This window comes from Eptesicus fuscus, chromosome 21 (genome assembly GCF_027574615.1).
Source record: "Eptesicus fuscus isolate TK198812 chromosome 21, DD_ASM_mEF_20220401, whole genome shotgun sequence".
Taxonomy (NCBI): Eukaryota; Metazoa; Chordata; class Mammalia; order Chiroptera; family Vespertilionidae; genus Eptesicus; species Eptesicus fuscus.
This window is the reverse complement of record NC_072493.1, coordinates 47,902,347-47,914,932: the sequence shown is the minus strand read 5'-3', so window position 1 is coordinate 47,914,932 and position 12,586 is coordinate 47,902,347. Positions and strand designations below refer to the sequence as shown.

Genomic DNA, 12,586 nt, shown 5'->3' with positions numbered 1-12,586 from the left:
AGCTTCTCCCTCTATTAAATGTGAGTTTCCTCTCCACGTCTTGGTTGGTTTTCTGTAATGACCCCCCACACACACACACTTCTTTCCTCATCCCTGTGATTTGAAGGACCATCCCACGTGGCAGGTGTAGGTCCCCGCATCTAACACCTCATGCTCTCCTCCACTTTTTTAAAATTACATTTATTGGGGTGACATTGTTTCATCAGTTGTACAAGTTTCAAGTGTACGATTCTATTGTACAATATCTGTCTATGTTTACGTGATGCCATATTATTTACTTTTTATCTCCACGTGACCAGACGAACCTTATTGAGTCTTTTCTTCCGTTCAGAGGAATTTGCCTGGATTCAGTAACTAAACAAATGGGCAAAATTAGATACAAACCTGGAAAAGAGAAATCCAAAATGATGCCTATTCCCCTATCTGTACTCCACATCCCTTCCCATCCTCATCAGATGTCAACTGTGCCATTTCCCCAGCAATGGTATCACTTGGATTGGACACATTAGTGTTTGATGGGACAGCCTGGCGCTGTGCTGCCTCTGAAAATCATCACTTTTTAGGATGCTCTGATCTGTGGCATTTTGCCATTTTCTGAATACGTACATACAAGAATACTATTCAGCCATGAAGAAGATGTAAACCCTGCCAGCTCTGACATGGGTGACACTTTGGGGCATTGTGCTAAGTGAGATAAATGGGACAGAGGAAGACAGATACTGTTCTCACCTATGTGTGGAATCTACCAATGCCAAACTCATAGAAACATAGAGTGGAATGATCCTCAACACAGGCAGGATAGGGGAATGGAAAGATGTTGGACAGAGTGCTAACTTCCAGCCCTGGCCAGGGTTTCTCAGTGGTTAGAGAGTCAGCCCATGCATCAAAGGGTCACGGGTTCCATTCCTGGCCCTAGTCTGGATGTGTTTGGGAGGCAACCAATTGATGTGTTTCTCTCACTTCACTCTCTCTCCATCTATAGGGTAATATGCTAATTAGACCGATCATCTTCTGGACATCCTTCCGGACAAAGCCACGGTGCCAGGGGCCAAGGCAGAGGCAGTTAGGGGCCATCAGGCCAGCAGGGGAGGGCAGTTAGGGGGTGATCAGGCCGGCAGGCAGGCGAGCAGTTAGGAGCCAGCAGTTGCGGATTGTGAGAGGGATGTTCGACTGAAGGTTTCCCTAAACCAGCAGTCAGACATCCCCCAAGAGGTCCTGGATTGGAGAGAATGCAGGCTGGGCTGTGGGACCCCCCGCCCCATGCATGAATTTTGTGCACCGGGGCCTCTAGTATAAATATAAGACACTGATTTTGACTCACACACAAGGAATGATTTCAACTAAAATAACAAAAAGCAAACCTTGTAGGTTGTCTTCTCTTCTAGAAATGCAGAATCCAACTGTCCACTCTGCTTTTTGTTTGGCCAGAGAGTAAAGACTATGTGACTGGCACAAGGCCTTAATAGATACTAGCCGCTAGAGAGATGTCATATTTCTCCTGAAGATTGCTTCAGACCATTCACTATTTTTCTACATTAGCTTGGCCAGGGGCTGTTGAAAGCTATAAATTGAATAAATTGGTATGACTTTCCAATGGCAGAAAAATTATGTGAAAGTCCTTATGTGACTGCAGAGCGTAGGAAAAGTAAATGTGGTACTTTGGACGTGAGGTGTGGTCAGGACGTGGTTCACATCAGACCTTCAGCACCTGCTATTTTTAGGGTGAAAGGTCTGGTCCTCTTCCTGTGAGATGGGCACCTTGTGAACAGACCCATGAGGTGTGGAGACACTGCCAACCACATCCTGGACTGTCTCTGCCTTGCTCAGCCCTGCCTCCTGTTCGTCAGGAGGGCCGTGTTCCCCAAGTCCTCAGCCACAGGAAGTGCAGGTCAACAGGGGCATCTCACGGGAGCTAAACCTGCTCTCAGTGTTTCTAAATATTCACTCCTCACCTGCTCCTCAGACAACGACAAGAAGTCTCACTCTCCAGGATGCAGGAAGTGCACACCTGGCTGTGTGAGGCGGTGAAGGTGGAGGGGGGAGGGTGAAGGTTGCTGACATCCATAAACCATGGACACACATATCTTTATGAATAAATGCTTTTACCTTTTTCGCATCAATACCCAGAGGTGGGGTTGCCATTGGCATTCTTATTGTCTTTAACTTACCCTCTCCCTTAAAGATAACACTGCATCTTGGGCTTCACTTTAGCAGCTGAAGAATAAATCGTCAAGAACTTTGCTATGGCCCTAGCTGGTTTGGATCAGTGGATAGAGCATTGGCCTGCAGACTGAAGGGTGCCGGGTTTGATTCTGGTCAAGGGCACATGCCCAGGTTGCAGGCTTGTTCTCCGGTTGGGCGTGCAGGAGGCAGCTGACCAATGATTCTCTCTCATCCTTGATGTTTCTCTCTCTCTCTCTCTCTTTCTCTCCCTTCCTCTCTGAAATCAATAAAAATATTTTTAAATAAAAATATATATATTTTAAAAAAAAAACACCACTCTGCTATAGCACCTTTCAAGGGGTGTTTAGCACTTTTCCTGATGGATGAGCAGCACCAACCCAACACTGCAAAGTAAATTCAAAAAAGTTGTCATCAGAGAGTCCGCAAGTCCGGACAGTTCTGGTTTCAGGGAGTTGTGTTGATTCATGATGGCTCTAATCTTGACCAACAACATGCATGTGTATCTGTCAGTTTTTCTTTATGACCATGGACCATCACCCTCTCCCCTAATTACCTCTCACTTTGTATGTTAATCCTGAGAGGGTGGAAACAAATTCAGCACTGATATGTGACAGCTCCACCCCCCTCCTGGTGGGCATCCAAGTATGTAGCTTAGCCTATGTTCCTTGAATCCTACATAATAAAAGGCTAAAATGGAAAACGACTGAGCAGCAGAACGACCAGTCACTATGAAGTGCAATGACCACCAGGGAGCAGACACTCAACTCAGGAGCTACCCTCTGGTGGTCATTGTGCTCCCACAGGGGGAGCGCAACTCAGCCAGAAGCCAGGCTCACAGCTGGCGAGTGCAGCGGTGGTGGCGGGAGCCTCTCCCGCTTCCGCAGCAGCGCTAAGGATGTCCAACTGCCAGCTAAGGGGAGCAGGGAGCGGGCCTAAGCCATCAGTTGGACATCCCCCAAGGGCTCCTGGACTGAGAGAGGGCACAGGCCGGGCTGAGGGACTCCTGCCCGAGTGCACGAATTTCATGCACCGGGCCTCTAGTTTTATATAAAAGGGAAATATAAACATGAGTCTATGCTTTACATATGATTTATGACAGGGTTAGGGTAAGGCTTAGGGATTGTTCTTCTTCAAGGACGTAACACCCACAATTAAATGTAAGTTGTTGCAGAACCACATCCTGCATGGTTGAATGGTCAGACCTCTACAAAAGGCCTGGGGTGGGGCAGGAACCAGGTAGAGGGGGGCAATTGGGAGTAAAGGGGGGGGACATCTGTAATGCTCTCAACAATAAAGATAATAAATAAATAAATATTTTTAAAAGGAATTTAATTTCTGCCTTTAGCAAGGCCATATGCAAAGATTTACTCATCACCTTCTACCAGTATTTATACCAGTCACCAGAAAGACCTAATTGACAAAGACTCATTTCCTGCACTTGGAAACTTCAGATTAGCAGCCTTTGAGCATTCAAAGATTTATGTTGCAATTAATTTATGTACAAAGGAGAGGAGAGAGAAAATATTAGAACAACTGGGCCCAGGACTAGACTGCGGTTGAAGGAATGGTGGCTGTTTGAGGAGGTGAAGTCCTAAGGGGGTGGGAGGAAATTCTACAGAGAAAAAAACATCCAGACACCATTACAGACATAGGGACTCTCTGAAGGGGGAAGGTAAGAGAAAGTGAGATGGAAACAGGTCACGTTGGCGCTGTCCACCATGCAAGGGCATTGGGTAGTGTCTCCAAGACAAGAGGGAAATATAGAAATGGACTGCGCTGGTGAGGTTGTTTATGAAGATCATACGCACCATGTATTACAAGTGAATGACAAATATTCAATATTTGACCAAAAAAGATGTAAACAATGATTAAACCCCAATATCCTGTGTCATCTGAGGAAGACAGGAAGTGTTGTGGGGTCCAGAATGGGTGTGAGACATCATTTTAAATTTTCTTTACTAGTTTTATATCTCATTCTGCCCAGATAGTTAATTTTTTAAAATATATTTTTATTGATTTCAAAGAGGAAGGAAGAGGGAGAGAGACAGAAACATCAATGATAAGAGAGAACCATGGATCAGCTGCCTCGTGCACACCTATGGGGGATCGAGCCCACAACCCAGGCGTGTGCCCTGACCAGAATTGAACCATCACCTCCTGGTTCATAGGACAACACTCAACCACTGAGCCACACTGCCTGAGTTATTTAGTTATTGAATTCAGATGAAGTCCTGTGAACTGAAGAGAAGACTCAACAATACCCATCTGGTCATGTGGTGATAAAAAGTAAATAACATGGTATCCCATAAAATATACATATATGTGGTACCACAGAATTGCACATTCAAAACTGGTACAATTTATTAAACAGGGTTCACCACAATAAATGTAATTATCTAAACAGACATAACAGTGGAGGAGAGCATGGGGTGCTGGATGTGGGAACGCACACCTGCCATGTGGGATGGACTCTCAAGTCACAGAAAGTCAACCAAGACAGGGAGAGAAAATACACATTTAATGGAGGAAGAAGCTTGTACAGGGAGACCACAGACATTTTTGTGCACCCAAACCATGTTGATTCTACTAGAAAAATCAGCAGGTAGTTCTACCAACTCAGGGTCCCCACTTTCTCCCACTACATCCTGAGACCCTCAGATGGGATCCAAGGCACCCCCTCTCTGAACCGTGCATTTTTCCTTCTCTAGTCACACTCTGGTGGCATTATGGGTCCTTCTCTGGCTGTTTCAAGCCTGAAATAGCAGCACCCCAAACACCACCAGGACCAAGCCAGCCTCGCCCATCCAAATGGGGTTTCCCATGGTGTAGACTTGGGGGTGGGAAACTAAGAATTGTGGGTAAAAAGGTCACAGAGGGAAGGGCAGACCAAAATCACCTGAGGACCCTGGTTATCCACCCAGGTCACCCACCTCCCCTTGACATGACATGACCCTCTGGGCCCAGTCCCATTATGGAGGATCTTGCATATCCAGTCATCTAGGATTCAGTGCAATCTTTTTTTCTAAGTTTTTTTTTTTAGTTTATTTTTTATTGTTGACAGTGTTACAGATGTCCTTTATGTCCCTCCACTTCCCCCTCAACCCAGCCCCAACTGCAGGCCTTTAATTCTTGATATAATAACTTAGGTCATTGAATATTTAAGGCTTTTCCTTTTTCCAATATATTCATTCATGGTTTTCAATTATCTTATTTCATAGGTCCTATATCTATATCTATATCTATATCTATATCTATCTCTATCTATCTATCTATCTATCTATCTATCTATCTATCTATCTAAGCCTAAGTGACTGCTATGACCAAACGACCGGAATGACCTGACGACCAGCCAGTAGCTATGATGTGCACTGACCCAGACCTTGCTGCTGGGGCCCTGACATCCCTGAATCTGGTTCACCTCCACCCTGGACCCAGACACTAGGGAGGAGGGAGCACAATTCCTCGTGGAATTGGCCGTTGGTTAGCTTGCTGCTGGGGCCAACCCCCCGCAGTTCCTCCCCGCTGCCAGCAGGACCCAACCCGATGGCCCCGATTGGCGGCCAGGCTGAGGGACCCCACCCCATGCACGAATTCGTGCACTGGGCCTCTAGTTTACATTATAATTTAAAACATTCACTTCTGTTTTTGGTTCACACATTGATTACTGAGAAGTCTGTTGCTTTATTTGTAAAAGGTAGAGATACAGGTTATCTTCGACTATAAACTTGGAGACTCCCAGAGGCCTCAGGAGCTGTGGGTGGTCCCTGTCAGGTCTCCAGGCTGGGGCACTAGCCACGTGCCCATGGGGCAGCATTCCGGCTTTTGGGGGTATGTGCAGGCCCCCTTCCTGAAATGTGGGGTTTGGGTCTTTCCTGGGCTAGGGGACAGACAGAGCAATATACAAAATGTGCTCATCTGGGGGCTCATCGGATGGGGAGAAATGGGGTGCAGTTGTCCTCTGATTGAGGGCCAAGAGATTCAGCTGGGCGTAGGTCACATCCTGTTGGGCGTCAGGTGCAGCCTGGAGCAGGGGGAGAAAGAGGTATGAAACGTGGTTAGGGTTGGGGAAAACCTGGATGTCTGGAGAAGACGGGACCCACTTGACTGTCCATCTGTCTGTCCTCTTCTGCTTGTCTGCCCTTTGTGTCCAGCAATCCCCTCAACAGAGGCAAAGGAGAGGTGGGCATTCCAGGTCCGGATCTTGGTCTTGAGCAGTTCACCTGGGCGTACGTCACTCCCTGGGGGCCTTCATCCTGCCCGTTCTGCTGGAGACAGTGAGGCAGAACAGCGTCTCCTCGATTCCACAGTAGAAATCCTTCTGTCAATCATCCTCAGGTTGCCAGAGAGATGGCTTACACTTTACATAGACCAGGTCCCTCTCCTGATGGAATCTGCAGGGACTTCCCGAGCCTCGGGGCCTCTGGATGCTTCTGTGGTTCTTACTCCCATCCTAACGCGCTCTCTCGCTCACTGGACTCCAGCCTCATGGCCCCTCCTCCTGAAGAAGCAGGCCCTGCCCCAGGACCTCTGCACCCGCTCTTTCCCTGTCCCCCACCATGCACTCCATCCCCTCCTCTTGCTTCATGTTCCTTCACAGCACTTTGCTCTCTGGGACACTGGCTGCTTGTTTGCACGTTGTCTCCCTCGCCCACAGGGGAGCTCGAGGCGTGTGGAGACAGTGTGGCTCAGGGCGGCACCGTGGCCCCTAAATGGAGCCGGTAAGCAGTGAGCCCCTCACATCTGCTGGGTGAATGAATGAAAGGGTCTTGGGGACCTTGGGTGAGTCACTCATTCCTGCCTCCTCCTGAGACCTGGGGCTGCACAAGGTCAGACCGAGCACGAGGGGCCAGCAAAGGGGACCATGTAGGAGGGGCCTTGAGGTCACAAGGAAACCAGGAGGAGTGAGTCACAGCAGGACGACCTGGGGGCCCAGAGGGGAGGTCAGTGTGGACGCTGCTGACAAGCAGGTGAGGTGGGACAGGGAAGGGTCCATTGGATTAAACTGGGCAACAGAAGGCCCTTGGTGGCCTGGACAGGAGCAGAGGGTCTCACCTGAGGGTCCAGCTCCACGCTCTCCCCAGGCTGTGGGTCCTTCACAGAAGCATCTGCTGGGGTAGAACAGGTGTGTCTCTTGGAAGGTCCCTGAGATCGCAGGGCTGCAGACCCCGCCTGCTCCCAGATGGGCTACTAACCCAGGGTGAGGTAAGGTGCCAGGTCACACAGTGTGGGTCTCAGTCCTTCTCACCCCTGACGCCCAGCCTCCCAGCCTAACCCTCCTGAAATCCCAGAACCTCCTTCCCCAGGGCAGCTGTCTCTTTCTCTCACAAAGAGCCTCTTCCTGGGCATCTGCAGCTGGGCTGGAACTGGGGGAGGAGACAGGAGAGTTAGGGGCAGAGCTGAGCCATGGGTCATGGAGGTTTCAGGTCTTTGTGGCAGGAATTACCTGATCTGCGGGCCTCTGTCCATGGCCTCTGGGTGTGTGGTCCCTGCAGGAGGTTGGACATGAGCCCCTCTCTGGGCTGGTCAAGAGGGACCATCTCAGCCTTGGGAGATAGGACCCCTCCCCCTGTGATTCCACAGGAAAGAAGAATAAACGTACCACACACATGTACATGTTTCATATGTCATGAGATTCAAAATGATTAAAGATTACCTTGTATGTGTGCTGACATTGTTTTCTTTCTAGGTTTCCTGATTTGAGCTTCTGGAGAAATCCTTTTCCCAGCTCACCTTCTCCATCCATTTGGTTTCCTGTGGCAGGTGCTCTGAGCCCCTCTCCCTCCTGTGACCCAGGTCACCCCATTCCCTACTCACCTGACATCCTGCCTTTGCTCTGACGTCGGTGTCGGAGGAGGAGGAAGAGGAGGAGGGAGAGCAGCAGGACGAGGGCCACCGAGAACCCAATCAGGATGACCATGTACCATTTGGGACCTTGGACAAGGGTGACGTCATGAATGAGCCAGTGATGCAATTAAATGAGCACCTACTGTGTGGGAGGCACGTGCTGGGGTCTGTCACTCATCTCCTCTCACCTCACAGCAGTCATTCACCAGGGATTGTTGACCCCACCACCCACTTCACTGAGGCTCAGAGAGGTTAACCATGTGCCCCAGGTCACCCAGCCTGGACCAGGCAGGGCTGGGACTATAAATCAGGACTGTGGGTTCCCTGTGCTGGCCTCACACTGCCCACCAGGGGGACACCAGCTTTGTGCTCTGGCTCCTCCTCTGAAGGGGTCTGTCCACGTCTCCTCTGGATCTGAGGTTCCTTCCTCATTACCCACCCCAGCACAGCAGGGTCAGGAGGGACAGGATGTGGGCTAGACTCTGGATCTCCCCTGGATCGGTCCCCACTCTGCAGGCCCTGATGCCCCCTGGGGAAATTCGGGCTGGGCTGGGGGCTCTGCCTTCCTGAGCTCTGTGAGGCACTTATGTCACCTCATCTCCCAGCAGCCTGTGAGCAAGGATGAGCAGACAGGAACTTGACACTCAGAGGAGAGAGGGGACCACCCAGCCCCACAGCAGGAGCAGCAGAGCCTGGAGCTGAACCAGGGCTGATCCAGCCTGTTCCCTCCTCTGAGCTGAGCCTGAGCTGAGGGGGAGGACTGGGGGCCCGGACCCTTGTCCTGCCTGTCCCTCCCTGTACAGTGTCACCGTCACTGAGACAGAGGGGACAGGCCCCATAATATCACGTCCTGGGGGCTTCCTGTGAGGTCCTCTCCCAGGAGGTCAGGGTCTGAACCCACAGGAAGTCTAAGCTCTGGACAAGGATTCTCTCCTTTCACAGCTGCAGATACTGAGGCCCAGACGGGGGAAGGGCGGGTCCAAGTGAGAGACTTCAGAGGGGCCTGAACGCCTTATAGCTCAGCCCCTGTCCCCATCAGGCACCCACCACCTCCCCACAGAACCCCTCACTTACCCGTCTGCATGCCTGACCCTGTGGGTGGGAGAGATGGATCCTTAGAGCCTCCTAGGTTCAGGATGGGGCTGTCATCTCCCCATATGAACCCAGCTCGCCCCCCCCCCAGCCTGCGCCCCCAAATATCCCTCTGCCATGACCACCCCACCCATCACCAGCCTCAGACCCTGGGACTCCCAGCCCCCCAGGGACACAAGCCCGTCCTTGAGGACCTGGGTCACTCGATCCCCTGACAGACTCTCAGGACTTGCTGGGTGGGTTGTGCCTGTGCCCCCTCTGCACAGAGCTCCCCGGGACTCACCAGCTGTGGAGGCGGGCCCTGTGGGTCGGGGGCTGGTGCCTCCAGAGGGTTCTGGAAGTGAGGACAGGAAGAGGGTCTGACCCTGGAGTTGGAACCTCCCTCAGAACCTCCTACATCTGTGCTGTGGCCCGTGAGACCCTCCCACTGCCCAGCTGACACCTTCTGGACCCACATGAGGAGAAGGGAATAGACAGGGAGGGCCTCTGAGGTATAGATAAATTCTGGGTGACCATCCTTAGAGCCCCCACTCCCTTTCAGCCCATAATTCCGGGGACAGGACCCTGAGCTGAGAGCTCAGCAGACAGGGTCGGGGGCTTCACCTGAGACCAGAAGCTCCAGGGGCTCACTGGGGAGTGACAGCAGGAAGGGGGAAGAGCTGTGTGAGCTGTAGCACCTGTAGGTCCCCCTGTGGGCTGAGGTCACAGGACTCATGGAGAACTCTGCCTGGAACTGCTGAGCTCGGTGCTCTGATCTCAGACGAGAGGGGGGATCGGCTGCCTCCTCCTTGGACAGAAGGAACGTGTCCCTCTGGCTCTGTGACTGACACCGCAGGGTCACATTCTCTCCTGAGGCCACCCTGGGGCCTGGCTGCACCGAGAGGGAGGGTGTGTCAGACAGCTGTCCTAGAGAGAGGGAGGGAGGGTGAGGGCTGCCTGCCCACCTTGTTCTGACCTGAGAGTCACAGGCCTCTCTCTGAGGACCCTCCTCTCTGTCTGTCTCTGTTTCTCTGAGTCCCCCCCCCCCTCTTCCTCTCACCCCCTGTCGCTCTATGTCTCTCTCCCTCTCTGGGGTCTGCACTTTCATTCTGGTCTCACCACCTGAGAACCCCAGCACAGTCTGTGCAGAGTCTGGGTCCCTGACTGAACCCACTGGCTCCTCACCTGCCACCAGGATGTCCAGGGGGTCGCTGGGGGCCGACCACTCAGAGGAGAGGTTGTATCCACCGTAGCATCTGTACCGGCCCCCGTGGGAGCTGCTCACAGTGCCCAGGGGGAAGTGGGCCTGAGAGAGCCCAGCCTGGGGCTGCAGGACAAGACTCTGGGGGAGGTCCTGTCCCCCGTCCTTGTGCAGAGCGAATCTGTCATAGCCGACATCAGAGCGACACTGGAGGGTCAGGCTCTGTCCAGAGGCCACGATGGGGCCCTGCTGGCTCAGGAGGGAGGGCTTCCCAAACTCACCTGTGGAGACCAGATGTGAATTACAGGGGTGGATCCTCCCATAACCCCCTTCTCCTGGCCTGGCCCCCAGGTCTCACCTTCTTTGTCACTGTGTCTCTGGCCCAGTAGCCCCTTTGCTCCCCTCACAACAAAGATGCCAATTAACTGGTTGATACCACAGTCTGTGAATGACACAAAAATGGGACTCACCTGGGAGCAGGAGCTCCAGGGTATCACTGGAGCGTGTGCACATATGAGGCCAGTTCCTGTAACAGCCATAGCATCTGAATGTCCCCCTGTGGTTGGGGGTCACAGGGCCCACATGGAACAGGGCCTGGGACTGCCCACTGGGCTGTGGCTGTGAGTCCTGGGTCCAGAGGAACCTGTGATCTCCTTCCTTAGTCAGAATGAACCTGTCAAATCCCTGCCCTGAGCCACACTGGAGGGTCACGTTCCCTCCTGAGGTCACGACAGGGCTGGGCAGGGCTGAGAGGCTGGGTTTGCCATAGGATCCTAGGGGAAAAAGTAGGAATGTAGTACAGGTCACACCTCCCTCACGTCCCCCAGGGCTGGGCTGTGAGAGGAACACACCCTGAGAGCAGATCCCCTTCCTGAGGGCAGAGCCTGAGGCTGGGACCCCTGAGTGTCCTCTCACCTGTCACCACCAGCTCCAGGGGGTCACTGCGCTCTGACCAGCCAGCAGTGCTGCGATAGTAACAGTGATATATCCCTGCAATATGGTCTGTCATGTATGTGATGGAGAACTTGGCCTTGTCCCCGGGCTCTAGTAGATCCAGTCTTTTCCATGGTGCTGGGCTTCCCTCTTTATACAGACAGTACTCCTCAGCCCCTGGGGAACCCTTACACCAGATGGTCACGGGGATCCCCCAGGGCATCACAGGTCCTGGCTCAGCCCAGAGGGTTGGTTTGGGAAGGGTCCCTGGAAGGAAACCAGAGGTCGTTTTACAAGGGCCTTTCCCACCCTCAACCCCCAGCTCAACCCAACACCCTCATTTTATCACCTCATCCCAGCACCTCTGTGCTCCCTCCTGAGCTCCAGGGATGAAAGAAGAGGAGGGACATGGAGCCTGGGAAGGACTCACCTGCCTGCACACGGGTCCTCTGGTCCAGACTCAGCCCTGGAAGAGAGTTCCTGTGAGAGATTTGCACCCAGACATCTGAGCTGATTCCCCTTCAATCAGGGCCTGTCAACTGGAGCTGCCTGAACCTGAGGTTCCCATGAACAAAGGGGTGCAGCCGCCCCTTCTTCTCCTCCTCTCTGGGTGCACAACTGACCGAGGCAGAGAAGAGCAGAGAGGATGGACGTCATGGCATCTGTTCTGAGGGCTCCTGCTCTGCAGATGGTGGAGGCTTTGGCCTGAATGACAGAGACACACAGGATGTGGTTCAGGAGCTGCTACTTCCCTTCCGGCTTCCCTTAGATGTGGACCCACAGCAAGTGGATGGCCCCGCCCTGGATGGCTCTGGGTTTCCCCAGGATAAGCCCTCAGGGGGGAGTCCAGGCCTCTGGGGACACAGCTCAGCTCTGAGGTCTCATCTGACTCCCAGGACTCTGGTCTGAACTTCTGCTCTGAGAGGCCAGGTCCCTGTTCTGGGTCAGAGGCAACCCCTGGCCGGCTGGCTCTAAAGAGGGCAATCACGTACCTTCTCAGCCACCACAAGTGGAATTTACATTCTGTCTTGGACTCTTCCATAAACAAATATTTATCTCCTTCTACCTGCCAGGTATTTATCCAGGTACCAGAAATACATCCATGATCCAGGAGACACGTTGCTTGTATTTTGAGAACTCGGACAAGTAGACTAGGACATTCTAAGGCTAATGTATCAATTAGTTATTTACAAAAAGGAAATTTAAAAAGAACTGTATGAGAACAGCTGGGACCATGTCTAGACTGTGTTTGAAGGATCAGCTGTGTGAGTAGGTGGAGACCTAAGAGGTGGATGAGAACATGGTAGAGAGGAAAGAACATTTTAAATGCCTCTGGACACATACAGACAGACT

At 52.2% G+C, this 12,586-nt stretch overlaps 1 protein-coding gene across 2 annotated transcripts; it reads right to left on the bottom strand.

Annotated features, from left to right (window-relative positions):
• Positions 1-4,931: 4,931 nt before the first annotated feature.
• Positions 4,932-11,890, bottom strand: LOC103303371 (leukocyte immunoglobulin-like receptor subfamily A member 6). 2 transcript variants are annotated; one of them, XM_054710786.1, is made up of 14 exons: positions 11,857-11,890; positions 11,664-11,699; positions 11,216-11,500; positions 10,771-11,073; positions 10,285-10,581; positions 9,724-10,026; positions 9,404-9,454; positions 9,103-9,153; positions 7,999-8,115; positions 7,628-7,670; positions 7,510-7,547; positions 7,237-7,292; positions 6,285-6,449; positions 5,852-6,205 (listed from the first exon to the last, which is right to left on the bottom strand). In XM_054710786.1, the coding sequence occupies exons 1-14, from the start codon at positions 11,888-11,890 to the stop codon at positions 6,062-6,064; spliced, it is 1,923 nt and encodes a 640-aa protein (XP_054566761.1). In that variant the 3' UTR covers positions 5,852-6,061. The 2 variants fall into 2 exon arrangements, with proteins under 2 accessions (XP_054566762.1, XP_054566761.1); XM_054710787.1 differs by lacking the exons at positions 5,852-6,205; positions 6,285-6,449; positions 7,237-7,292; ... (2 more) ...; positions 7,999-8,115; positions 9,103-9,153 and adding an exon at positions 4,932-5,029.
• Positions 11,891-12,586: the final 696 nt, after the last annotated feature.